The sequence below is a fragment of the Microcebus murinus genome, chromosome 14, assembly GCF_040939455.1.
Source record: "Microcebus murinus isolate Inina chromosome 14, M.murinus_Inina_mat1.0, whole genome shotgun sequence".
In the NCBI taxonomy this organism is placed as follows: domain Eukaryota; kingdom Metazoa; phylum Chordata; class Mammalia; order Primates; family Cheirogaleidae; genus Microcebus; species Microcebus murinus.
Window position 1 is genome coordinate 53978526 of NC_134117.1, and position 27844 is coordinate 54006369.

The following is a 27844-nucleotide window of genomic DNA, read 5'->3' on the forward strand; positions in this document are numbered from 1 at the left end:
AACCCCAGCTGCCTGTGCTCCTCCCTGGGTGACTGTTCTTGCCTGGACATGCAGCACTAAGCACCAGCTCATTCCTCCAGGGAGGACAGCCCACGAGCTGCCCCTGGGGCTGAGCCCGTCCCCACCACCTCCCCGGCCCTGCACAGAACTGGAGGGGCAGAGTCCCTGGATACCTCCGGCTCAGAAGCCAAGCGGGGCAGTGTCCCTGAATGCAGAGGCCCCAGGCCAGTCTCTCCTGCAGGGATGTTTGTTTGACCCACCAGTGTTTTATGAGGAATGACAATTAGCTGTGAACATTTAAAAATCAGGAGACTTTATTTTAAAAAGTTCAGATGTTTGGTTTTTCTCGAGAAATCAGAAGATCTGGTGTCCCTGGGCCCACAGTCTGCCTGTCAACTGTGACCTGGAGCAGAGCACAGCTGCCCCTGGTGGGCATACCCTGGTGGGCACCTTACCCGCCTGTCCCTGACAGCAGTTGACGTTTTGCACTTACTACCTGTATCCATTTCTAGGTTTGTCGTAACAAATCACCACAAACTCGATGGCTTAAAACAACAGAAATTTACTCTCTCAGGATTCTGGAGGCCAGAAATTCAAAGTTAAGGTGTCAGCCGGGCTGCCCTTCCTCCAAAGGCTCGGGGGGAGAATCCTTCTTGACTCCTCCATTCCCTGGCGTCTCGAGGTGTCCCTGGCCATGGCTGCATCTGTGAGCCCGGTCTCTGCCTCCATCTCCTGTCTCAGATCTCACTCTGTCTTTCCCTGACAAGGACACTCGTCATTGGATTTGTGGCCCACCCAGATAATCCAAAATGGTCTCTTCTCAAGATCCTTAATATACTTACATCTTCAAAGGCCCCTGTACCAAATAAATTAATATTCACAGGTTCCCAGGGATTTGACGCGGGTGTGTCTTTTCTGGGCACCACCATTCAATCCACTTGAGTGCCTCGGTTGCCTCCTCTGTGAAGTGGGGATAATAGTGACAGGGCCTACATCCCAGGGTCATTGAGAGGCCTGAAGGGGTTAGAGTGCCGCCTGGTGCGTGGCCTTAGCTAAGGACCAGGCACTGTTAGTGTCATTCCTGGCTGGAGAGGAAAGGGTGGGTAGGGTGGAGCGGGGCGCATCCCTGGCTGGTGCTGGGAGTGTGCACAGGCCGGGAACTTGCCCCAGGGCAGCCGCCGACACCTGTCCTCCACCTCCCACAGACAACGGCCCGGTGGGGAAGCGGCGCACGGGCACAGCCACCGTGTTCGTCACCGTCCTGGACGTCAATGACAACCGGCCCATCTTTCTGCAGAGCAGCTATGAGGCCAGCGTCCCCGAGGACATCCCTGAGGGCCACAGCATCGTGCAGGCAGGTGGCCCGTGGCCCCCTGGGGCGCATGGCAGGCTGGGGGCAGGCAGGGCCATGCTCAGCTCTGAGGGCACCTGCTCAGGGGCATCGTGGGGGGAGGGACAGAAACAGGTGAGGGTCCAGGGTGGGCCTGCGGCTCTGAAAGTGGCTGGTGCTGTGGGAAAAGGGGGACCCAGGCCCACTTCCCACTCCGGGGAGAGTGGGCCCCCAGGTTGTGTAGCTGAGGCCAGGACCCTGGCTGCTCCACAAGCAGCCAGAAGGCCTGGGCCTCCCTCTCCATAGCCCGCTCCGCACCGCCTACACCACCCAGAGGGCTCTTCAGAGTGGGGAGGACAGGGAGATGTCACATTTTCCCGGAAAGGAGCTGGGGAAAGAGAGCCAGGGCCCAGCGAGGCCCAGAACAGAGCCGCTTTCACAGGGCACTTGGCCGAGGCTCCCTCTCGGGAAGTAAACAGGCACTAGAAGAAAGGGCTCCTGTGCCCAGGGAGCAGGGGCAGCAGCCCCAAGGCTCAGAGGGAGAGAGGAGAGGACCCTGACAGCGAAGCCCGGTCCCCCCCGCCCCGCCCCCGCCTGCCCAGGAGGCCTTCGTTGCTGGGTGGGGAGAGAGGCCGGGAATGAATTCCTCGCTGCCAGCCTCGGGGTTTCCGACCCGATTCAGAGGCTGAGCCAAACACAGCAGATCTGGGCCTGCCCGCTGGGCCGGGCTCCCGGGCTTGGGAGGGGCAGGGACATGGGAGGCCGGGAGTGTGCCCACCTCCTGCATCAGGACCAGGAGGAGGCAGGAAAGGGCCTGGGAGCAGGGGCTGACTCCTAGGAGCGTGGAGAGCCCAGGAAGCCTGGGGATTTGCAGGAGTACGGTGGCTGCTTCTAGAAGGAGAAAGGAGGAGTGTTTTCTCCTCTGGGCCTCGGCTCATGAGGACTTGGACCCTCCCCACATAGCTGGGCCCCAGCCCAGCTTACTGACAGTGTCCCCAGACCAGTGGGCTGCCCAAGCTGGGGGTACCGCCACACCTCTGAGAGCTCCCCTCCCCACCCCAGCTTTTCCTCCTCCTCCAGGCCTCAGAGCAGCCCTCTCCGCTGCCCCCAACTGCCAGGACCCTGGTGGCAGGCCGCTTTGGCCAGGAGCGGGTGGCTGCAGACTGAATTCAGCCAGGGATGTTTCAGAGAGGCCTCAGGGAAGCAAACCAGGAAGAGGTTAACAAGCGGAAAGGGAGGAGGAACAAAACCTTTTGGGAGGAGGCCTGCCCCACTTTCTAAACCCCAAAGAATTGGTTTCTGTTTACTCAACACTGCTTGGGCTGAAATCCTAGAGTCTGAGTAATGTAGGGCAGCCCTGATCCTGACTCTCGCCATTTCCCAGGGAGAAATCCATGGTCTCAGGGTGGCTTCCCCAAGGCCCCATGAGTAAGTTTCTTGCACAGCCAGACTTGCTCTTTGAGGTCTGATCGACCTGGAGGGCCAGCGTATGGGGTCTCTCAGCGGGGCCTACTCAGATAGGAATCTTCTTTCTAGGGGCATCCGAGGGCAGAAGAGGGCTCTGTGTTGTGTGGGCTTCTACTAGGACTCCTTCTGCTTTGCAGGGCGGGGACACCCAGGCTGGGCCACCCCTCACTCTACAAACAGAGGCCACATACTTGTGTGCCCAGAGCTGAGGAGTCAAAGCGAGGCACTGGGCAAGGTCTGGCTTTTTGCAAGCTCCCAGGCTTGGAGGAAGGAGAAGACAGAGACAGGAGTGCCCCACATGGCCAGGAGGAGCAAGGGTGGTTCAGCTGGAGGGCAAAGAGCTTCACGGACTGGGTGCTGTGTGAGGCATGAGGGACAGTCGGGGAGGACAGGTAGTTCAGTTTGCCTGCAGTCTTGGGTCAAAATGAGACTCGAAAGGTAAGTTGCAGCCAGATCCCAGAGAGCACTGCACTCTAGGCTAAGAAACTTTAGCTGCATCCAGCTAGCCTTAGGGAGCCAGTGAAGGTTTGGGAACTGGGGAGTGGCAAACCAGAACTCACTCATTAAGATGACTTGGCTGCCTTCACAGGGGGTCACAGGAAGGTGACACTATGGGCCAGGGCAGCTCCATGGTGGGCCCCTGGCCAGCTGGGTCTCTGGGACAGGAGCTAGGCAGCTCAGGCCCCACTCTGCCCACTCTCCAAACTCAGGACCAAACCAAAGCATTTAACCCAGGCCTTCGGAGGAGAGATCAAGGGTTTGGGACTCTGTGAAGTCTCTCCTGGGTGGGATTGCTTTGGCAGCTAGACAGTCAGTGCGGCAATCACCAAAAACACACATAGCATGACTAGTGTGGTCCAGGCCTGAGGTCCCACAGCTGCCCTGGAGGGGTCCCAGCCATCCCACCCGAGGGGAGGCTGCCCCTTTCCCTGGGTGAGGCATGGAGCCACTGTGAGGCGCCTGCAGAGCCCGGCTGGCATCCCCTCCAGCTGCTGGCAGTGCTCTGCCTCTTGCCACCCTGTCGCAGCAGGAGCCTGAACTCTGAAACCAGCCTCTCAACCCACTCAGCCCCTTCCCTGCCGACCCTGACGTGGGCGCCTCGAAGGGGGCCCGTCAAGACAGCTGCCAGGGTGTGCTCTGGTGGCTTCCTGCTTGCCCCTGCTTCCCGCTGGCACCCAGGCATCTGATCCGCCAGGAGCGTGGTGGCTGTTCCCACGGATTACCAGGAAGACACTGGCAGGGCCCAGGAAGTCCAAGGAGAGGAGTCCTGGGTTCCCTCTTGCCTTGGGCGCTGAGTCAGCACAGACGGCAGGACAGTACCCTGCTCCTAGGGCAGGCTGAGTGTTTCGCTCGGCTGGAGGGAACTTGTGGCCATGCCAACTTTCGGATCCTGGAGGGAGGGTGGGGCTTCTGTTGGGGTGCAGGGGTGCTGTTTCCAGAAGGTGGTTGATACTAGTTGCCAGAAAGGTGTCCCAGGGAGCCCCAGGTTGTACCCTGCGGACCCTCAGGCCAAGGGCCCACGTGGCTGTGGGTGCTCATCCCTTGATCCAGGGGTCTTCTAGCAAGCAGCAGCTGGGGGGTCCGCAGAGATACTCTTCCGGGAGACATCTCTGGGAAGGGGCACCGGCCTAGACACACAGGAAACCGCTGGGGGTGAGCGTGTGGCCCAGGTTGCTTGGGCCACTGTCTGCCTGCAGTGCCAGGCTCCATCCGAGGCAGGAGGATCTGCAGGTGGATCTGTGCGTGGACACCTGTCACATCTTGGTAGATTCCGTGCAGTCACAGTCGCTGCGGTTGTCACTGCATTCCGGCAGGGGGCGTCGAGGGGCGGCAGGCCTGCTGCGGCGGAAGCTGTGCAGGGAGTGGCGCAGCGAGCCCAGGCGCTTCCAGAGCCGGAGCTGGGGCTCGCTGGGGCTCCCGGGGTGGTGGGGCATGCACTCTCGAGCCCTGCGGCGGCTCGGGTCCAGCGGGGCCGGCTTGCAGAGCGTCATAAACAGCAGACAGGTGGCCAGCAGGAGGAAGATGCAGGCCAGGGCAATGAGCACGGGGAGGGGGTCAGCTGCCTCCACAGGGGGCCCCGGGGTGACCAGAGCTGAGAGGAAGGTGAGGGGCTTGGTGGCCGGGGCGCTGGTGAGGCTGGGGCCCTCTGTGCTCATGGCTTCTGCAACAGTAACAGGACAGAAGCTCAGAGGCAGATCAGCTGGACCTGGGCAGGGGAGGGAGGGGAGACTTTCCCGGGAATATTGATGGGGCTGGGACTATCCAACCACATAGCATCAGGGCCACATGACAGGTTAGCGCAGCAAGGCCCAGAAAGATGGCAAGGCCAAGTGCACACACCGCTGGTAGGTGATGGGGCCAGGCTGAGTGCCGGTTCTCTCTCTGCTACACCCCGTACCCCATCTGCCGTGGAGGAGACAAGAGACTTGCCTTTCGGCATTTTCTCTTCATTCCCATAAATTTCCATGAAGTCTTAGGCCTGAAAACTTGAGATCTAGGACCAGCTCCGTCAGTAACTTGCTCTGTGACCAGGAGCGAGCCTCAGATGGTTAGATGCTACAGCTGGCAGGGCCCCTGGCAACTATCTGATGTCCCAAGGCTGCAAATTAGGGGCCTACAGGTGTGTTTTATTGGGTCCCTGCAGTGTTTTCATAAATATAATCGTGAATTTCAAAAAAAAAGATTTCACGTAAATATCTGTGTGCCTGGCCTCTCTTAAAATGTCAGAATTCACCACTGGCAGCACTGGGCCTGTGTTCCTGCCCGATACTGGCAGCAACTGTCCCGTTTGGACAGGGCCCGGGTGCCAGCTCGCCACACTCCCCCAAAAGCCCACCACATACCTTATTTCACCAGCCTGGCCTTGTGGGTTTTCCAGTGTAGTCCAACCTGCTCCCATGACAGGTAGGGAAACCGAGGCCCAATCAGGGGACAGCCAAGCCTGAGCCACATTGTGAGTCAGTGGCCAAACAAAGCCCAGGTTTCCTGACACCTAGCCCCACGGCCTTTCCACCCCTCTGGCCCAGCCCTCTCTCGGAGCTCAGTGAGCTGCTCAGGGAAACAGGTAGGAAATAAGCCCCAAGGGGGTTGACAAGCAAGGGCTGGAAACCTCCCTGGGGACATCAGTCACCTGACAGGGCATTTCCGTTATCCCTTAAGAGGATCCTGTTAGAGGGAGCCCGGCAGGTGGTCCCTGTAGATGGGAAATCAGGCTGAGCTTTGGGTTCAGTATGTCTGGGATTGCAAATAAAAATGCCTACAGAGCCTGGCCAGCAGACACTGCGTGACCAGAGGGGACAGGTGGGCAGGGCTGCCTGGAGAGCGCTGGCCGGGCCCTTCTGAGGACGCGGAGGGGCCCAGCCCAGTCTGACGGTGCCAGCGCCAGACTGCAGGCCCCGTGTGGTCGGCTCTGCCAGTTTCCCGCGAGAAGGCAGAAATCTGGAAGTTTTAGGCAAACACTCCTGATGCCTAAATGTTGGCAGCTAATTCAAATTTAAGGCAAGAAAGAAGGGGACGAGGGGAGACACTGCCAAGACCAAATAAACTGGAAATGAATTTTCAAATATGTGCAACGCTACACGGGCCAGACAAGACACGTGAGCGGGCTACGTGGAGCTGCAGGGCAGCATTTGTGGTCTTTGAGTTCTAACCAGGACAGGAAATCCCAAAGAGGATACTCGTAAATAATAATAATAATAAGTATTTCCCTTAGACCTGGGAGTCTTGCAGGAGGCTGGGGGCTGGCAGATTTCCTCCTTCCCAGCTTGCGTCTTAGTCTCACTCACGGCTCCGAGGCTCGGCAGGAGGGAAGGCCTCAAGTCACACCCAGGCTGTGCGTGTACCTAAAGGGAATCCCTGTCGCCAGGTGGTGGGGAGGGGAGCCGGCCACCCAGTCCCCCACCTGGGGGGCCCCTGTGCCCACCCCAAGCACTCACCAGCAGCCGCAGGACCTAGCTCCTGGCTCCCCGCGCCCAGCGACTGAGGGCATCCAGTGCGCCCCACCTCCCACCCACTCCCTGCCACCACCCCTCCCAGCATTTCCAGACAGAAAAGCACCCCTCCCAGCTAGAAACTCTGATGCCCGTCTAGCTGCCCGAGGCCTCCGCCTTTCGGGCGTCAGTCAGGCCTAGAGAGCGCTCTGGCCAGGCAACCGGACGTGGGTTGGCTCTTCCTTGAGTCCGAGCAGGGAGGAGGGTTGGGGTGTGCCCACTGCCATGTCCCCTGGGGAGAAACCAGCTGTCCATCCTACCCCGGGCAAGGCTTGGCTGGGAGGGAGGATGGGGCAGTGTGCAATGGGAGATGACTCCATCCTACTAGTTCTAACTTTATTTCAAGAGCTTCAAATGGATCTGGAGACCCTATCAGGCCAGCAAAGAGGGTCCGGGCTTCAGGCCTTGGGATCTGCATTAATAGCAAGACAAGTGGAGTCGTCACTAGCACCTGAGTACTCCCTATGGCAGCAAGAGATCCCAAAGTGCTTGAAAACGACAAGACGCCCTCCCTGGAGCTCGCGGCGGGTTCAGCTGCCAGGTGCCCTAACACCCTTTGCTGGCCCGCCAGCAAGGGCCAGCTGGTTCTGGGCAGAAAAGGCTCCACCAGACCAAGGCTGGGAGTCATCTCGGGGGCAGTCGAAGCCTCCCCCTTCCCGCTGGAGCCAGGGCACCCCAGCAGGCCCTGCTCTGGGTGTATCTCTGTAAGCTCAGTCTGGAACCTTCCTTCTTCCCTTAGAGTTCCACGGAGCAGGGCCTGCTGTGGGCCTCAGGCTAGCCACTGCCCCTTGCTGGGCCTTGTTTCCGCCCTCTGCAGAGCCAGAGGGGCTGCCCAGGTCTGAGCACAGCCTCACGTCCTCCCCGGAGTCCCCCAGCGGGGGTCTCACCCCCACTCCCTGCACGGAAACTGCTCCTGGGGTCCCCACGCACTGACCTCAGAGCCAGCCCTTGGCAGTCCTGCTCGGCGGAGAGGTCTTCTCAGCTGTGCACAGGAGGCCCGAGGAGCAGCGGGCGGTGCCCGTGCCCCCAACCCTGCCCTGGGCTCTGCTGTGCCCGGCACCCCTCAGCCCGCCCCGGCAGAGTGGGCCTTCTCCCCTCACTCTCCGGCAGGGCCTGGCTTTGTCTGCAAGACTCCCGGCCCTGCCCTGGGGGAGAGGACATGCAGGAGGGTCGGTATGGCAGCCGGGCAGGGAGGGAGGGGGCTGTCCAGAGGAGCTGGGGCTCCCGAGCCTTCCCACGGCCTTGGCCTCGCTCCAGCCTGTCTCCTTGGAGCCCTCTCGGGCAGGAGGCACCGGGGGACGAAGGGGGAGGGTTTTGCTGCCTCTCGAGGCCCCATGGCTCTCACCTTCCCCCACTGGAAGTTTAAATGGTATGGTCGGCAGCCTGCAGCCGCTATTCAGTGCCGGCCAGCCTCCAGGTTACCGGGGAGAGGGGCCAGAGCGGCACCGCTGGGTGGGACAGGCAGAGTGATGGGCCCAGGGCCCCTGAGGCCCCACTTCTTCCAGGCTTCTCCCGCTGCTCCTCAGAAAAGCACCTTCCCCTTGAGGCGTCTGGCTGCAGAGGGGTGAGAGCCTCTCATTCAAAGGCCTGTTTTCCAGGGGATCACAGGGCAGGAAGCATGGGACTGAGGGACAGCAAGGCTGAGCTCCGTACAGTTTGGTGGCCCTAGGAGACCCTCAGCGGGGTTCCTCACACCACACCACGTGTGCACACACACACTCACACACACACTGACAGACACACACTGCCACACACAGACACACCAACACACACACTCACATTCACACACTCACACGCTGGCACTGATACACACACACACTGACACAGACACACACGCTGGGTATACACAGACACACACATTGACACTCAGACACACACAGACACACACATACACTCAGACACACTAACATGCACAGACACACAGAGAGACACTGACACTCACATACATGCACACACATGCTCACACACACACGCTCACACACTCCCCTCCCCCAGCCTCCTTTCTCCCCGGAAGCCAGCGTGTCCCTGGAGCCAGCCACCCACTTAGGAGCCCGAGTTGTGAGGCTTCCCTGTCAGGGACCGCCAGGCTCCCAGAAGCGCAACACAAGCAGCAAGTTGTGGCTCTGGCCCAAGACCTGGACATGGGACCCACCCCGCTTCTCGGAGCCCCAGTTTTCAGTTTTCAGCTCTCCCCTCCTTCCCTTGACCACAGAACGAGGTGCTGTCTGCCTGCCCCCAAATGGGGGGGGTGCTTCCCTGTGCATGGTCAGAGCTGGAGGGGGCCTTAGAGGTCATCCAATTCAGCGCCCCTCCTCTCTCAGATGGGGAAATGGGGTCCAGAGAGGAGTGGCATGCCCAGCGTCATCCAGCGAGTTAGTGGCAGGGGATCCGGTGCGGTCCCCAGCCTGGGCGGTGGGCATGGGCGGCAGGCGGGTGGTGCCGTGAATGAGCGGCATCCCACCCAGAGCTGTTCCCACCTGCCCAGAGCCCCCACTGGGATTCCCTCCTTCCCTGCCCTCATTTTCCCAAACTGATGGAACGTCTCATCTATGGCCCCAGTTCTCCTGAGATAGCAGACAGCAAAACTTCCGGGGCATCCCCTGGGCAGCTCAGTTCCTGATCCCGCCCAGCTCTGGACTGTTGAAGCGCCCCATGACATCCTTCCACCTTCCAGCTCTCAGGATTCTCAGGGAAGGGGGAGAGTCAGAACTGCACAGCGAGGGCAACCTGGCCAGCCCCACCTCCAGTATCAATCAAGGGGGCCTCCCTGGAGAAGGCAGCATAACTCAAAGTGCCAACCTTCACACCTATCCCCATGCCAGGCACCAGACTAAATTGTTTGCACGATGACTTCTAACCTTCCATCAACCCTGCAAGGTGGGTTCTTATTGTACCCAGTCTACAGATGAGGAAACTGAGGCTCAGTGAATCAAGTACTTATCCATGGTCCCATAGCCAGTAGGTGACAAAGCCTAGATTCACACATGGGTGTGCCAGACCCAGAGCCCTTGTTCCTTTTGCTCCAGCATACTTGCCCTCCTCCCCACCATCAGCAGACTTCTCAGAATCCTTGGGCACGCACCCCTCAGTTGCTGGCTGTCCACCGAGTGTGACCAGGCCCTCCCCTGCTGCCAGGCTCATTGTTCTCACGATGGCCACCACCTGTCACATGTGTGCTGCACATTCTGCTGAGGCTCCCACTGCCCTTGTGCTATCTGTTGAGGCCCTTGTTCTCACCAGAGCCCTCTGCTGTGTCCCAGCATGGGCCCCTCACTCCAGACAGACTGGGGGCCCGGTCCCTTGCTCAGCCCCTCAGCAACTTCGACTTTTGCCCACGTTTCCCAGCCTGAATATGTTCCCGAACCTTCTCTAGGAAGCCAGCTCCCCCCTTTGGCAACCTTTGGTCAGTCCCACCCTCAATGGCCCCTGCTCTCTTGATCTTGCTAGCAAGATTGCCCTCTCCTCTGGAAGTTTGTCCAGTGGGCAAAGACAGGAAAGTATGTATTAGGGTTTTGGGTGGCAAGAAACAAAAATCCAATTCACATTATCTTGGACAAAAGGAGAAGTGTATAGAGCAGGCGTCCTCAAACTACAGGCCACATGTGGCCCGCTGAGGACATTTATCCGGCCCGCCGGGTGTTTTTGCCACCGCTGCCTGTCCTGCTTAGCAGCTGACTCGTCCTGGGCCCACAGTGCGCATGTGTGGAATGTGCGCCGCACTCTCAACAGCCCTCCAACGGTCTGAGGGACAGTGAACTGGCCCCCTGTTTAAAACGTTTGAGGACCCCTGGTATAGAGCAGTACTGGGATATCCCGCAGGATCAGAGGAAAAATCAAACAGGGAAAGGGAGGCACACCTGGGCTCCCAGAGTAACTAGGCCCAGGGACCCCAATACTGCCGTGCTCCGTGCTGTGTGTGCCTTTCATCTGTACTCACTGAATGTCAGAGATCTGCTACTAAGTCATTCACATATTCAGCCAACATATGTTGTCCCTACTGTGCGCAAGGGTCATTGTTCTAGAGACCACGGATGTAGCAGGGCACAAAGCCTTCTCTTTCAGAGGGGAGAAGTGATAAACAAAGATATGGTGTGTCAGAGGGTAGTGGGGGGCAGAGAAGGCCAGGGTATTGGAGTGGGGCTACAACTTCATATACAGTGGTCAGGGAGGGCCTTATGAGAAGATGCTATGTGGGTGAAGACCTGGAGGAGAGGAGGGAGTGAGCATGCAAACTCCTGGAGGGAGAGCATGCCAGGCAAAGGAAGCAGCCAGGACAAAAATCCCGAGGCTGACATGCACTTGGTGTCCAAGAAACAGCAGGAAGCCCCACGTGGCTAGGGCAGAGTTAGTGTGGAAAGAGTGGTGAAGATGAGCTTAGAGAGACGGGAGCAGGGAGTGTTGATATCCTCACATTTTACTACCAGAGAGACCGACTCACTCACTGGGGGCCCCAGGTCAGCGGTCCCAGAGAAGGCTGTGATTGGCTCAGCTTTGATCAGGTGACTGCTTCTGGACCAATCCCCTCTGGCCCTAGTGGTGTGGTCAGTAAGAACATGGTGGCTCCAGGACACACACCATAGGGTTGCGGTGAGCGGTGGGGAGAAAAGGAGGGGTGGATCTAGAAGAAGTAGGAAGGTGCAGGGCCGTACAAAGCAATTCACCACGATTGTCCAGGACAGTATGTCATGGCCACACAGTCTCAGGCCTCTTTCTGCACCGCCTTACAGGGATGTTCTCCACCTGTCTCAGGTGGGTAGAGTAGGTATTCAGTTCTGGCTTGACAGGACTCACCTTGGGGCCAGCTTTGGTTCTGCCAGCAGCCTCAAGGCCAGACTCCTTGTAAAAAGGGCTGAGCGCAGGGCAGCATCCTGGAGTGAGAAGAACACAGCCACAAGTCCCACTTACATGTACCACAACACGTAAGCCTGAGGTACAGCCCAGCGAGCCAGGGAGATCCGAAACTAGACTGGCATGATCGTGTGCGTGAATGAACGTGGAGCCGTCGTTGGAGCGGGAGGGGGCGGGGGTCTAGGCTTCCACAAAGTGACCATCACAGTACACAGTGGCCCGCGGGGACCCGGTACGGCCAGAATGGCTTTAGGCCAAGAAGTGTGGGCAAGAAGCAGCCACGCAATCCAGCCGCCCTCGGTGAGGCTTCTGGGCTCTCACACGCTGGCAGGTAGGGATCGTGAAGGTGTGGGACAACCTGTTCACGCCTGGATCCGGCGGGCTAGGGCGCCAGCATCCACCTCCCGTCCTCCCCAAGAACCTGGAGGAGGGTCGGGGAGCAGAGCTGGCCCTGGACGGGCAGCGTGGGGCCATTGTGGTTGGATATCCTCATGGGGATAAGAAAGACACTCGCGTCCCCTCGTCTCCACCCTCCCGGTCTCTGTGGGAAACCATGGGGTTGGCAGGACGGGGGAGGGTGGGGGAGGGAGGGAAAGGGGCCCACAAACCTCTTTTCTCTCTGCTGCGTGGAATCCAAGAAGTGACTCCAGGGTCTCGTTCTCCCTCAGCTGAAGGCCACGGACGCAGACGAGGGCGAGTTTGGGCGCGTGTGGTACCGCATCCTCCGCGGTGAGTGGGGCTGCACTGGGGCGGGGGCCAGCTCTCCTGCCTCTGTTGGGGCACAGCCTCTCTGGGCTGCCCCAGGTCTGGGGGGTGAGGCCAAGGGAGCCCCAAGAGCTGTACACGGGGTGGGGCGAAAGGGAGGAACAGAGAAATTCTCTAGTTGGAGGTACGCTAAGTGAGGGTGCTACATCCCATTGCTGTGCTCCCAAAGTCCCCAGGCCCACAGTGCTCCCCAAGGCCATCACCCTGACAGAGGGGTCTTGAACCAGGGCAGCCCCCAGGGAGCTCTCCAGGGCTTGGGGCTGTTCGTACAGCCAGAATCAGGTGCCCATCCCTGGGCCAGTCACTATGGCCGGAAAATGAAATGTGCTGACCCGCCAACTTCTGGAATCAGGGTACTGGTACTGCCAGATGGGGCGACAGGTGCTGGACCAGCCTGGAGATGTCACTAAAATCCTGGCTTCAGCCACCCACAGGGAATTTGGTTTGGACGCCTTTCTGTCATACCCTAGATCGTTCTGAAATACTGAAGTGCATCACTCCACCCACACCTGGGAGTTGGGGCTCAAGGGAGACCCCCTAGGCTTCCCACGAGGAGGGGACAGGTGGACTTATGCACACACACACACACACACACCCTGCCCCAGCCATGCCAGGCCCAGGCAGCACGAGGCAGAGGTCTCCTTGCCATGTGGGCTTCAGCCAGGTTCCCAAGACCTCTGGGCAGGGTCAGTGTTCCAGGGGGACCAGAGCCCCTGCCCTAGGGCCAAGCCTATGAACCTCGTCTGTCCCTCCACACAGGTAACCATGGCAACAACTTCCGGATCCACGTTGGCAGCGGGCTGCTGATGCGAGGGCCCCGGCCCCTGGACCGGGAGCAGAACTCGTCCCACGTGCTGCTGGTGGAGGCCTACAACCACGACCTGGGCCCCATGCGGAGCTCCGTCAGGGTGAGGGCTGGGGCCAAGGCCACAGCGAGACCGGAGGTGGCCACCAGCTGGGACCCAGTGGGGACGGGGCATGGGGGCTGGGGGGTTGGTGAGGGAGGCCCGGCCCAGGATCTTGGACTTGTCAGTTTGCTCTGAGCTTCAGTTTTCCAGCCACGGAAGGGAGTCACTGATACTGCTGTCTGTCCTGAGGTGAAAGAGGGGTCCTTACCATACTAACCCTGCGTCCACCATAGCTCTCTAGGGTGAGCCAAGGAAACCCCACACAGATGATCTTGGAGGTGTAGACACCAAGCTCATTTTACCAATGAGCACACTGAGGCACAAGAGAAGTTGCTAGTGATAGAATTAGGACTTGAGCCCGCATCTTTGAGTTCAAGTTCAGTGCTCTTTCCATGGAAACTGTCCCTAAAATACTCCAGTCACGTCTCCCAGCTGCCCCATCAAATGCGTTCTTTTTTTGCCCTCCACCCCCACTTACCTGTGCAGTTGAAATCAACTGAGCCTGAACCTTGCACAAGCACAAGTGTCCCCACCGGCTGGGTGGGGTCACACACACTCCTGCCCAGCAGCAGGGGGATGAATGAGATGAGCTCTCAAGGTCACCCCCACCCCACTGCCCACTCGGCAGCTGCCAGCCCCTTCCCCTAAACCGGTGGGAAGTGAGTCAGACGCAGACGTGAGGAGTAGGAGGGAGATGGGAGACGTGAGTGGAGAGCAGCAGGTTGTGTTATCGGCCCATCTCCACCCGCTGGTTCCCCCGCTGGAAACAATGAGCAGAGCTACCTGGGGCCTGCCGGGGCGGGTGACTCAGCCTGGGCCCAGCTCCTGCCATGCCCCGGCAGCTCTGCTCGGGAGGAAAGAGACACTGGGTCTGTCCCGCTGCCCTCTGAGGGAGGGCTGCCCGGTGGAAATGGCCACGGGGCCAGATCCCCCGGGGTTCTTATGGGGCCCTGGTGACGGAGGGTCAGGCACAGTTACCTGAATCGTACCTGGGCCCTCCCACACAGCCACGCTCACCTGCATGACTGTGACCCGCGTGCTCACGTGTGATCAGCATGCCCACGGCAGAGCCTGCCCTCTGCAGGGCCCGCTTCAGGCCGCAGGGTGACTGATGCCAGCGAAGCTTGGGCTTAGTCCCTAGACTTCAGGCTTCCTAACCACAGCCCTCCTTGCGGCCCCCTCAGTCCCCACCCCCAGGAGTGGTGGGCACCTGTCTCCAGGGCCTGCTCCTGTCAGTGCCTCGGCATGGTGGCTGCAAACCTCTCTTAGCCACAAGCCTTCTTTAACGAAATGCTGTGCAGCGTTCCAGGGTCCCGTGCGAAACAGATCAAAGCCAGGCAGTGCCGACTGGGGCCGGGGTGGGGCACCCAGAGCCACACCCGCTCAGCTACCCACCTCCCTGTGAACCAGGAGAAATAATAAAACCCCACACAATACTGTGCCTGGCATCTTTCTAAGTCCTTTAACTCCTGTAACACTCATAATAGCCCTGTGAGGTAGGTACTGTTATCATACCCATTTTACAGATGAGGAGATTGAGGCAAAGAGGAATTAGCCAGCTTGTTTAGGGTCACACAGCAGTAAGAGTAGAGCCAGGTTTCATACCCACCACTACGCTATCCCCTGCCTCACACAAGGCCTTCAGAGCACACTTGCAACCACTGCTCATTCCCAAAGGGTCATGTTAAAGTGAGAATTTGGGGGCTGGCGCAGCCTCCACACCCTCGAGACCCAGGAAAGCTGGGGACCTTCCTGAAGACAACACGGGGACTCAGGCTTTGCCCTGGGTTCACTTTCCCAGCAGCGGTAGAGACGGCTTGCAGGGCACCCGCGTTCTCCGGTCACTGCTTCAGAGACCAGGGACAGCCCAGCAGAGGGGTCAGGGATTGTGGAGTGAGATGTCCTCGTAGAGACTAGGTGTCTCAGGGGGTACATGGCGTGCGTGCATGCACATACGTACACGCACACATGTATACGCACACATCTCCTCTCCCACCCCTGTTGGGGGGCACAGCACTGGACGGACAGCAGGTCTGGTTTTCGGGGCAGGGGCGGGGGGGGGGGCAGGGCGGAGGGGGCAGTAGCTCTCTTCCTGCTCGGCAAGAGCTTGGCAGACCTCTGTGCTTCCTGTACAGCTGCGTCTCTCAGGTCTGCAAACCACACACCCTCTTGTCTCCCGTCTGTGCTGCTAAAAACAAGGCTGAAACCAACAAGAGGATGGTAGCATGCAGCCAGACTCATGGAGAGCAGGCCCCACCCAGGCTGCCTGCCACCACCCTCTTCTTTTTATGGTACTATCAGACCGGCCCTGCTTCTTCCCCACGACCCTCGGAGTCAAGGTCGCTGGGACAGGCAGTCAGGAAGAGGGAGGCTTGTAGTTTTGAAAGATGGATAGTTAGTTTCTGTTTACAGAAAGAGAGTTCCCGAAATTCATCCATGCAAATTCCCCCCAACACCCGCCCCACCAGGTTCTCCCAGCCAAGTTCTGGGTGCAGCCAAATTTAGAAGGTTCCAGCCTGTGAGCAGCTGTGCTCTGGCGTGGACACTTTAGTTTGCATAGTGGGTTTTGGGTGTCTGGACTTGAAAAGTCTGATGACACAGCAGGGCTGCGGGAACCCCAAGAGCAGTGATGTGGACAAACCACCGCGCCCATGTCTCTCGCCCCCAACTCCGCACACCCAGGAGTCGTCCCCTAGTGGGGCCGCCAGATGCCCCTTCACTTCCCTCCAGCTAATTCCCTGCTAAGCCCTGACAAGGAACCAGGGCCCGTTCCAGAGGCCAGACAGATGTGCTTCCGACACGGGGCCTCGGGCCCTCCACCAGCATGGGTGCCACGTGTGAAACCTGCCCCTTCCCCGTCCGCTCCCCTCCCCTCTCTGCGGGCCAGTTCCTGCTGGCCCTGGCTCTGCCCGGTTGGACGAGGCTGCCTCTCCTGTTGGGGCCAGCTGACCCCAGGACAGAGCAGGGAGCCATAGGGCTGGGAAATTCAGAACCAGGAGAGCCCCATCCTCTTTCCAGCCCTCTCAGTTGCTGGGAGGCCTTGGGCAAGTCACTTCCTCTCTTTGGGCTTCTGTTACCCCATCTGTGAAAAGAGGGGGCCCTGGGCTCCCCTACAGCTCCTTGAGCACCCGCACCCTGTGGCTGAAACTCCGCCAGACACAGCCCTGTCCACACCTGCGCAGACCCTCCACCTGCGGTGCTCCTGGGGAGTGGCAGGGGGTGCTGACCTCCACCCACAAACGTGGCTCTCCACAAACATCTTTTGAACTGTGTCGTTATGTTCATTATGCACGACACGCACATTCACCGAAGAGAACTTAGAGAGCACCGATAAGCAGTAAGAGAATGAGGCATAATTGCACAATTCAGACATAGCCGCCCTCTTGGGTGGGCTCCCCAGCAGCAAACCCTGAGACAAGGATGGGGTGAAGGTGATGGGTAAGAAGTGTCCCTAGGAGAAGCTGGAAGGGAGGCGGGACCAGGAAGGGAAAGCAGCCAGCAAAGTGGCATGGAGGAAAGGTGCCTTCACCCACCGGGAGTTCTAGAGAGTTCCCTCCCTGCCCCAAACAGGGCCAAGGAAGCTGGAGCCGTTGTACTCCACAGGCATCAGTCATTGGTTAAGGGCTGTACCAGGGGGTGCAAATTTCCAGGCGTTTCTGCTCTCCGGGTCTTTGGTTTCCAGCAGCCCAGGTGGTGGGGTGAGGTTAGTCCCCCTTGAAGAGCCACCAGTGCTGGCCACTGGCCACTGGCCACGAGACAGTGCGCGTGAATCATAAAGGGGTCTGAGCACTGACATCCTCTGCTACAACCGCCATTAAATTCTTATGTCTGTTCCCCAAGATATGTTTTGATATTTAAATGGTGTCACTTTGAATTTTTTCAAGCACCTTCGTGTGCCCTGGCTCATTTTGTCTTCATAACATCCTTAGGAGTTGGCATGGAACACGAACTATTGTATTGATATTACCATTTCATAACTGAGAAACCTGACGGCCAGAAAGAGTCACTAATTAGTCACAGGTCCCCGCAGGGCAAGTCGCAGAGCCTAGAGTGAGCTAAGGCTCATTCCTAAACAAATAGCGTTTGAGCACCTGCCACGCGCCAGGTGCTGTGCAAGACGGGAGGACACGGTGGCCAACAAGACAGCCCCAGACACCCCAGAGGGAGCTCCCGGCTGGCCCAGGCGAGGCGTGGCCACTCAAATAGGCCGCAGTGGGCCAGGCCCTGGGCTCCCCAGCCTGCGCCCCACCTGACCCCGCCCCCGCCCGCTCCCGCAGGTGATCGTGTACGTGGAGGACGTCAACGACGAGGCCCCCGTGTTCACGCAGCAGCAGTACAGCCGCCTGGGCCTTCGGGAGACCGCGGGCGTCGGCACCTCGGTCATTGTCGTCCGAGCCACCGACCGAGACACCGGTGAGGCCAGCAGGGCAGAAGCCGGGGGGTTCCATTGCTCAGTGACCCTCCCCAGCTCACCCAAGCCACTCCTGCAGTGGCCATCATCCTCGGATGCCTCCGGCTCCCTCATTCAGCCGCTCCCAGGCCGGAGGAGAGCTCCCGGGATGGTCTTGATCACTGCCCACCACCACACCCAGGCCCAAGAGGACTGGAGTCAGGGGGAGTTGTCCCCATCTCCGGGTGGACAGAGGAGAGGTCACAAGCTTGTCAAGTCCAGGTTCTTCATCCCAGGCCTGGCAGCTCCCTGCTGGCCCTGGGTGAGGCACTGGGTAGGGCTGGGAGGGGTATAGGCTGCCTGCCACTTGCTCCTCCAGCCAGCCATGGCTCCGTGTCCCACAGGCCCAGCTCAGGGCCGGGCACATAGACCCCCAAGGGGCACTGCCCCTCCTGTTCTGCAGGGTGGTGTGCCTGGAGGCGGCCTGAACCTCGCCGAGGTCACGAGCCCCCAGGGGTGGCTACGACCAGCAATGCAAAACAAAGGAGAAACACACCTGGTCTCCTTGACCTCTTTGTGGGCCCTGGGCTATCCGCCTGCACCCCAGCCAGGGACACAGCCAGAGAGGAGCTCTTTCTGGGGGGTCCCCCACCCCCAGAGGGGCTCCCTGAGCTCCTGCTCTCCCTTCATGTCAGACACTCTGCCAGCTTCCAAGCCCCCCTTTCTGCACCTCCCGCCCACCTGCAGCACCGACAGGGTGGAGGGAGAAACATGTCTGAAAACTCACAGGTGGACTCTTCTCCCTAAGGGACATGTTAATACACGTTAGGTCACATATGTTGCTATGGCCCAGTGGTGCATGGCCTTTTCTGGGTCAGGAATCCCTTTGAGAAACCCGTGAAAGCTACAGGTCCTCTCTGCAGGAAAATGTGCACCCATTTCAGAGTTTTGCAAGTAATTTCAAGAAGTCTTGGATTCCCCTAGTGGTTTCCTGTCCTCCCCTCGATGAATTCAGCTTAAGGAATCTCAGCTCTAGCTGAGATTCCTTAAGGCACAGGAATGTGGGGTGTAGGGCATGGGGAACACAGGGAAGGTGTCCCTGGCGCCGAAACCCTTCCATCAGAGGAACCAAATGAAGGCTTGGCCCTCCCTGAGCCTGCTGCCTCATCTAGCTAGCACTTTCTAGATCAAAGCCCCTACTGCAAGAGGTCCTTTTAGAGGTCCAAATAGAGGTCCCTCTATTTGTCCAAATGTCGAAGGGAGGGGCTTGAGCTTGAATGTTGAGGCTCCCGGAGCAGAACCGACCATCTCTGGCATCTCTCTGGTGCCAGGGCCAGGCCCCCGAGGAGGGGTCACCAGTGTGTGTTGGACCTTGCCGTCCACACTGACCCTGACCCGTCTCTTCCACGTCTGTGGGGATGATCCGGCCCACAGAGGTGGGGCAGTGCGTGCTGAGCGGACCAGCCCTGGCCCACAGCCACAGGGCAGCCCCGCCCACCACCCCGGGACTGCACAGCCTCTGTGTCCTGCAGGGGATGGTGGCCTGGTGAACTACCGCATCCTGTCGGGCGCAGAGGGGAAGTTCGAGATCGACGAGAGCACGGGGCTCATCATCACCGTGGACTACCTGGACTACGAGACCAAGACCAGCTACCTGATGAACGTGTCTGCCACCGACCAGGCGCCCCCCTTCAACCAGGGCTTCTGCAGCGTCTACATCACCCTGCTCAACGAGCTGGACGAGGCCGTGCAGTTCTCCAACGCCTCGTACGAGGCCGCCATCCTGGAGAACCTGGCCCTGGGCACCGAGGTCGTGCGGGTCCAGGCCTACTCCATCGACAACCTCAACCAGATCACCTACCGCTTCGACGCCTACACCAGCGCCCAGGCCAAAGCGCTCTTCAAGATCGATGCGGTCACGGTGAGGGGGCTGCGGGGGGGCAGGTAGCACCGTGCCTCTAAGTCCCACCAACCCTCACCGAGCGCCTTCTATGCACGGCGCTCTCTGGTTTGACCTAAGGTGTCCTTGAGATGAACATCCCTGTAGCACATGCCTTTTAGTGTGTAGCTGCCTGGTGTCCTTATTGCTAGACAGTGAAAGTTTGTAACAGGAAAAGCCAATTGTTTTTCCTTCTATGTTCACACTCACCATAGAATGTTTTACCTCTGGTCACCAGAATAAGTGCGGGTTTTTCCCTCATACCAACAACCCATCCTCTGACTCTCTGGACACCTGCTGGCTGTGCTATAATTCAGTTCAATTCTGGACATTTCTACCCGGATTTAGCATCAGATCCCACGGGTTAAGAGCTCAGTCCCTCCCATACACCAGCCGGTTCTCCAGCGGACACCATAGTGTCCCAGCCCGAGGGTTGAGGGCTCAGCCCCGAGAAACTGTCCCCACTTCAGATGCCATCGCAAGCCCCAGGCTGTGACCTGTGCTTCTAACCAACTGGCTGTAAATCAGGGCTCCCATGACGCCCTTCTCAAGTTCAATTAATTTGCTAGCACAGCTCACAGAACTTAGGAAAACATGTTACTTATTATTGCCAATTAATTACAAAGGATATTTGAGGGTACACTCAGGCGGATGAAGAGATATAGAGAGCAAGGTATGGGGGAGGGGCGGGGAGCTTCCGTACCCTCCCCAGGCACTCCACCCTTCGTGTCCCGCCAGGGGCTCAGCAGTCTGAAGCCTGCAGTTCAGGGTTTTGTGGAGGCTTCATCACAGAGGCATGGTCGATTACCAACTCAATCCCCCGCCCTCCCTCTCCTGGAGGATGGGCTGGGGGTGGGGCTGAAAGGTCCAAACTGCTAACCATGGCAAGACCATGGCTTGGGCTTTCTGGGGACCAGCGCCCATCCAGGAGCCCACCAAGAGTTGCCTCCTTAGACCAAAAGCTTCCTGTCACCCAGGAGAGACCAAGGGATTAGGAGCTCTGTGCCAGGAACCAGGGACAGAGACCAAATACATATTTCTTACTATATCACAAAGCTGTACAAGTCATCATATTTCCCCTTTGACCTTGGCTGTTAGGAAGCTCAGGTACAAATTCTGCGCTTCACTGCAGTGGCTATTCCTAGCAAGGCTCCCGTCTCGAATCTGCGGCCAGGCTCTTACTCCTCGTCTGTGCTCTAGCGTCTTTATCAGAACCCCTTCTTTGAAAAGAGGCGAGGTATGAGTCACTGCAGTGTGCCAGGCCTCGTCTCGGAGGATGCTGGGATCACAAACAAACGCAAAGGTGCACGAGGCCCTGCCCAGCCCTCAGGGAGTTCTCACTAGCGTGGAAGTGGGCAAGATCAAGGATGCACGTCGCAGCGCCACAGGGCAGGTGTGACAAGACGACGGTGGAGGTAGCACGGAGCACCTCTGGGGCCCGAGCAAGCCGGCAGTCCTCCCTGCCGCGGAAGCAGGACGCTTCACGGAAGAGGTGGCTTCCGAGTGGGACGTGAGGGAGAAGTAGGGTTTCAGCTGACAGCTTCGTGGGGAAGTTATGCCGGGCAGAGGGAGTGACGTGGAGGTGGGAACGTGGGCAGGAAGGTCAGGATCGATGTGGGTGCGATGTTGTCACTCACCCGCCTGCCCCCCTCCTGCAGGGTGTGATCACAGTCAAGGGCCTGGTGGACCGGGAGAAGGGCGACTTCTACACTTTGACAGTGGTGGCCGACGATGGCGGCCCCAAGGTGGACTCCACCGTGGTAAGTGGGTCCCCGGGCGTGAGCCCCACAGGTCCAGCCCATCACCCCCAAGACACCTCTAAACCCACAGCTCCACCAGCTGCCCCACCTGTGGGCCAGCAGTGGGCGAGGGTGTTCACAGCTGGCCCAGGGACGGCGCTGTGGCCGGCCGCACTTCACCTCCCGGCAGCCTGGGCCAGGATGGGACCTCAGACAGGCGGGAGCGGGTCTGGAGGAGCACAGACGCTAACCATCCTCATCTCTGTCTTCTCTCCCGTTGCGCTCCTCCTGCCGACCCTGCCTGCAGAAGGTGAGTAGCCTGCGGACCGGGCCCCCGTGCCGTCACTATGGCCAGGCTGGTCAGTCCTGTGTGGCCCCAGGCCTTCCCCCGACCCAGAGACAGGCTGGTGGGCAGTACAGTGACCTGCAGCTCCCGTGAGGCTCCCAGCTGCCCGGCCAGAGGGACTCAGACTCCTGGAGGCGGAGTGGGCCTTAGTGAGCCTCACACCTTCATCCACCACGGGGCCCAACTGGCCCGCACCCCTGGGCTGTCGCGAGGAGTCTGGGAGGAAGGCAGCAGGGATGGCTGGGATGACCCCTCCGTGGGCCAGGCAGCCACTTCCCCTGCCTGGCTGGCGAGGGCCTCAGAGCGCACACTCCCGCTAGGGCCCCTGTGTTTCCAGTCACTTCACTGTCTTCCAGGAAACAGGGCCACCCCCCTTTGTTCTGCCCTGGCTTCCTCTCAGAGGCTCCTAGGTGCCGCTGCCCCAGATACGCCACCCTGGTAGCCCCAAACGCCCTGAGAGGTGCTAGAGTGGAGGCAGGGGGAGGGGCCCTTTAAAGGTAGCATGGCTTCCTCTGGGAGCCCGGAGCAAACCACAGCTCACCTCCACCTGCCTCCTCCCTGTTCAGGCAGGCCCTGGGGCCCGGGAGGGGTGGGCAGGCAGACAGGAAGGGCGGGGAATGGCTCTGCTGTCAGAGCTCTTGGGTAGCACCCTCAGGCCTTCAGGGGTGGGGGAGGGAAGAGTGGACCAGAGGCCGCGGGCGGGACACAGACTCCTATCTAATTCCAAAGACCTGGACACCTGTGCCCACTCCCGGCCCACTGAGGCCCAGCAGTCCTCCCCCTTGCCCCGCAGTCAGCATCACGAGCAGAGTAGTGGTCGTGGGGGGAACAGGCACTGGGCTCAGGCTACAGCGGGAAACCGAAACAGACACAGCACCTGCCTTCCCGAGCATGAGGTATAGTGGGAGAAAGCCATTGCACGAATGATCACACCAGTGACTGGATTCCCCAAGAGACAGCCTATAATAAGACACCCTCCTTGACTTCCCCGAGGAAGTGCCTCTAGCTGAATCTGCAGAATGCATAGGAGTTAATGCGGCCAAGAAGGAAGGGCATTTCTGGCAGTGGGAATAGCATGTGCAAAGGCCCTGTGGTGTATGGAAACACAGCGAGCCAAAACAAGGCCTTGACGGGAGTGAAGGGGTTTGGGAGGGATCAGATCACAGGGGCCCGTCTATTTTGGCCGTGAGGACAGTGTGGTGACCATTGTCGTTCCCATATCACAGGGAGCAGGCCGGGGCTTGGGACTTCAGGGAGCTCCCTAACCAGAATTCCTGACAGATAGGCAGAGGCCTGGTGAGGGGAATCATGCATGTGTGCCGGGCAGGAAGGGACACAGGGACAGCAATGCACACCTCTCAACTTTCTGTCTGCTCACTTACTCCTCCCAGCACCCCAGTGTGGTGGGTGGTCTCATCCGCTCTCCAGCCGAGGAAATAGCAAATCGAAGAGCTTGAATAACTTTTGCAGAAATCACGCAGCTGGTGAGGGGTGGAGGTGGTCCTGCTGCAAGGCCAGGCTCGCTCCCCTAAGGCTCCGACTGCTGCCCTAAAGGCGGGAGCATGGCTGGAACTGAGAGGCGGAGCTGCCAGGAGAGAGGATGAAGTGGCATTTCCTCCACAATGGCGGCCCGAGAGCCCCAGAGGCTGGCCGGGGGCTGCAGGTGGGAGGAGGCCAGCCCGGGGAATCCTAGAACCTGAGCCTCCTCCAGCCCCGCTTGTGTGATGTCAGTGAACACCAGGTGCCTGGGGTTCCAGCCTCGGTGGCCTGTGGCTGTCCGTGGGCTGCAGGCGTCAGCCACCATGGCCTTCCTTCCGGGCTCACCGGCCCGCCCGCGCCACGGCCATGACACTTTGCCCTTGTGTGCAGTGTGCATCCGCCTGGTTATTATCGGGCAATTGGACTTCACCTGCCTTCCCCATCTGCCCCTCTCCCCAAAGGGACCGCCAGGCCACCTTGCGGCCTGTCTTGTCCTTGGGCCCATTCCTTCTCTCTGACCCAGAGGTAGCCAACAAGGAGGCCTTCAGGCAGTGTCTGGCCACTAGATGTGTTTTAGTCAGCCCACACATCATTTTCTTCTTTATTTTATTACTCGTCAGCCAATTTCACTTAAAAATCTGGATTCCTTGTTTCTTTTGAAAAACAGGAAGCTATGCCAATACCAGGCCAGCATTCCCAGGGCTGGGCTTGTCAGTTCTCTCCGTCCCCACCACCTCTGGGGGTGTCCCCACTTGTCCCCTCCCCTCGCCCTCCTGCCCCCAGTATTGAGTGTGTGCTGCACCCAGTCTCCCCCAGACTGCCAGGGGAAAATGGGCTCGGGGGCCCCCTTTGTAAATCAGGATCCGCCGAGGTGGGCTCTGAAAGCTCGCTGATGTTCCAGAACTGACCAGGACTCTGGTCCCAGCTGGACCCCCCAGGGCATAGGTGCTTGGAGCCAGGGAGGGGGAGGAGGTGGCAGGTCTCTGACCACATTCGCCCCCAGGTCTACATCACCGTGCTGGACGAGAATGACAACAGCCCCCGGTTTGACTTCACCTCCGACTCGGCGGTCAGCGTACCTGAGGACTGCCCTGTGGGCCAGCAAGTGGCTACAGTCAAGGCCCGGGACCCCGACGCTGGCAGCAACGGGCAGGTGGGCACCCAGCGTGACAGCCAGGGCCACCCTGTCGGTGGGGCCCCCACAGCTGCTCAGGCAGAGAGGCCATCTCAGCCATCTCTGTCACCAGGCGCCAAGCAGAGGCTCATGCAGGCTCTGCCCCTGAGCAGGACACCTGCGCCCATCCCAGTCTGTGGTCAGGGAGGAGGTGCGCAGCTGCCCGGAGCTGTGTAGGCGGCAGCCCTGCCTGGGGCAAGGGGGCGTGGAGCCTGAAGGCCAGCCCCCCAGTAAGGCTACATTCTCCCGGCAACTCCATCGTCACCATATCCGCAAAGCACGCAGTACCTTGCTCCTTACGTGCCAGCTCTGGGGCCAGCCTCCCCACGGCCCAGGCCCCTTGGAGGACATGCCACGCCCGCAGCAGGACGCAGTCCCCACCGCTCCAGGCCGGGACACCCCAGAGCGCAGGAGAAGCGCCTCAATGTTCACACTGCACCTATCTGTTCTGTGCATCGGGCAACGTGTCTGAGGAGGTGTGAAAGATGGCTTGCACGCCTCTGGGGCCGAGACACGCTGGCTTTGGGTCACAAGTATGTGGGCTCAAATCTCTTCAGCATTTGCAAACTGTGTGACCTTGCCCGGTTGTCCCAGGCCAGCATGCCGACATCCCCCAGGCCCAGGAGCCTGCCACAGGCCTGGCACCACCCCGCTAGGTGGGCCGCACCCATTTTGAGGGACATAAGTCATGTCTGCAAAAACACTGTGTTCCTAAACACCCTTGCTGAACAGAGGGCCCGGGTGGGCAGGGGCAGGTCCCCTTGGCCTGATGTGGCCACCACGTCTCCCCGCCTCACCATTCCCCCCCTCTCCTCCCCGACAGGTGTTCTTCTCCCTGGCCTCTGGCAACATCGCTGGGGCCTTTGAGATCGTCACCACCAACGACTCCATTGGGGAAGTGTTTGTGGCCAGGCCCCTGGACAGAGAAGAGCTGGACCACTATATCCTCAAGGTGGGGACTGCCCCTCTCTGGCTGAGAGCTGGCTGCTGGCCCGGCTGGCCAGCTTCCTGCTGTCACCAAGTCACAGGGGCCCAGCTGCACCCCTCAGGGCCGAGAGCACCGTGCGGCTGACCCGGAGAGGGCGACCCAGGAGGGGGTGGTCTCTGGGTTCCGGGGAGGAAGCAGCTGAGGTGTCTGTCCCTGCCCTAAGAGCCAGGGGGGAAGGTCTAGTGGAGCTGGGAGAGCCCCATCCCTTCCACAAACACAATGTGACCTTGGGCAAGTTATTTACTCTGTCTGGGCATCAGTTTTCCCATCTGTGCAATGTACAAAAAAAAAAAAAAAACCCACTTGACCTGCCTCTGCCGGGGTGAGAAACAAGTGCAGGTGTGAGGAGCCACAAAGGCCACCATTATTGCAGAATCGCTGTGGCTGGCACGTTTGCAAAGACTCTCTAGGGACCTCGGGGCTGCACTCCTGAAAGGGCCTGAGCTCCCACTCACTCGCTGCTGCCCTGTGGCCATCTGGGCAGCTCGGGGCTCCCAGGGACAGGCTTGGCCCATGGTCAGGACTCTAGCTCATTGGTGAGAAGCTTCTATGAGGCTCTTTCCTTATTGGCCAGAGTCCAGATCCAAGTGCATGGGACAGGGGCCCTTGAAGCTAAAGGCAGGAGCCTTGAGTCAGTTTGCAGGTCCGGGGTCAGATTCAGGGGCTGGCGCAGCCCAGCATACAGTCCGGGGTAGGTCAGAAGGTAAAGGCTCGGGCACTCTGGAGTCAGGTTCTAAATGAGGGTCCCAAGTCAGACAAGGATTAGGCCAGGATTGGTCACAGTGTGGGGTAGAAGGTAAAAGCTCTGGGCAGAGCCCAGGGCTGGCCAGGCTACCCACGGGCAGGGGTGGGTCAGTGAGTCTCTCTGCCCTCCCAAGTCCTCCCCACTTAGGGGACAGCCCTTTCAGACTCCACCCTGGTCTTCCTGGTCTTCCTCCACCCTTTGGCCCTCACTCCAGTCATCCTCCCTCCACACAGGTTGTGGCTTCCGACCGTGGAACCCCTCCACGGAAGAAGGACCACATCCTCCAGGTGACCATCCTGGACGTCAATGACAACCCTCCGGTGATCGAGAGCCCCTTTGGATACAATGTCAGCGTCAACGAGGTGAGCGCAGCTCTGGCGTCCATATAGCTGGACAGAGCGGGGGACAGTGGTGTGAGCCAACCATGAAGCACCTTTTTCAGTGTCTGCCTGGCTCACCTGGTCCCTCAGGTCTTGGGGCTGGGAGCTGTGGCTCATTCCTAGTCACACGGAAGTTTACCTCGGGACAACTGCTTTTATTATAAAAAGAAATCTTATTTTTTATATTATAAAAAAAATGTATCTATCATTCAGTCCTAAGCCTGAGCCACTCCAGGAGAATTTTCGCCCGGCCGTTGCTGGGTGTCATGCCAGGGTGGACGTTCATGAGTCAGGATGGCATGAGACAGGTCCGTCTCTCGGGCCACATACCCCGGCCCGGCCCACGGTGGGCTGCGTGGACTTGCACACGCTCCTGCCCACACCCCAGTCCTCTCCCCTGCAAGTGGGGGCGGCGCCAGTACCCGCCTCATGGGTTGTAGAGAGGAGTCCTCTCGTAGTTGGTGCCCACAGCATGTTCGCTGCCGCCGCCCTTGCCATCCTCCGCGTGGCCCCAGGGTGGACGGCAAAGCTCTCTCGAGGTCCGGGGAAGCCGCTGGGCTGCGGGGGGCAGGTGCGGGACTTTGCCCCCAGCGCCGCGACTCCCGAGTGACCACGCACCTGCTCTCCTCCCAGAACGTGGGCGGAGGCACTGCCGTGGTCCAGGTGAGGGCCACCGACCGTGACATTGGGATCAACAGCGTGCTGTCCTACTACATCACCGCGGGCAACGAGGACATGACCTTCCGCATGGACCGCATCAGCGGTGAGATCGCCACGAGGCCCGCCCCGCCCGACAGGGAGCGCCAGAGCTTCTACCACCTGGTGGTGACCGTGGAGGACGAGGGCACCCCCACCCTGTCGGTGAGTGGCAGGGTGGCGGGACGGAGGGGAGGACGGGCCAGCTCTGCCTTCACCGTGAGCCCTCGCGAGCCTACGGAGGGCCTGTGGTGCGCAGAGCTGGGTGCCCCTTCACGGGGCGGCAGCTACTCTCGATTTAGTCCTCTGGGTCCTCACAGAGCAGCGCAACGGGGTGACGCAGGTTGAGCTTCTGCATCGGGCCGGCCCAGGGAGCAAGCGGGTGTGAACCCAGCCCCTGCTCTGCCTGCCCAGCTGTGCACCGTGGTGCCTTATGGGAAAGGTGCCCCTCTGGCCCTCTTCCTCACGTCATGTGGGGTGACATGCTGTCACAACACGTCAGGGTGGGAAGGGACCGACATCCGTGATTCAGGCCGATGCTCGAATGAACAAGGCCACTGCTCAAGGTTTGCGCGGGGTGGCCTTGGGCTGGGTGACTGTCGGGGTGATGGACTGCCGTGGGCGTGGTTTGTAAATTGAGACCGGGCAGTTTGGAGTCAGG

The 27844-nt window shown here is 59.7% G+C and overlaps 2 protein-coding genes across 2 annotated transcripts; one reads left to right on the plus strand and one right to left on the minus strand.

The window, feature by feature from the left end:
* Nucleotides 1-1935: 1935 nt before the first annotated feature.
* Nucleotides 1936-15009, minus strand: C14H10orf105 (chromosome 14 C10orf105 homolog). Its single transcript, XM_076010082.1, has 4 exons — nucleotides 14325-15009; nucleotides 12243-12471; nucleotides 11578-11654; nucleotides 1936-4958 (listed from the first exon to the last, which is right to left on the minus strand). Exon 4 carries the CDS (start codon nucleotides 4951-4953, stop codon nucleotides 4552-4554), a length of 402 nt encoding a protein of 133 aa, XP_075866197.1. The 5' UTR covers nucleotides 4954-4958; nucleotides 11578-11654; nucleotides 12243-12471; nucleotides 14325-15009; the 3' UTR covers nucleotides 1936-4551.
* On the plus strand, nucleotides 11758-27633 carry LOC142875383 (cadherin-23-like). The gene is made up of 11 exons (XM_076009654.1): nucleotides 11758-11841; nucleotides 11966-12112; nucleotides 12303-12363; nucleotides 13159-13307; nucleotides 17585-17720; nucleotides 19230-19618; nucleotides 21295-21396; nucleotides 24204-24353; nucleotides 25198-25326; nucleotides 26341-26469; nucleotides 27121-27633. The coding sequence occupies exons 1-11, from the start codon at nucleotides 11758-11760 to the stop codon at nucleotides 27529-27531; spliced, it is 1887 nt and encodes a 628-aa protein (XP_075865769.1). The 3' UTR covers nucleotides 27532-27633.
* Nucleotides 27634-27844: the final 211 nt, after the last annotated feature.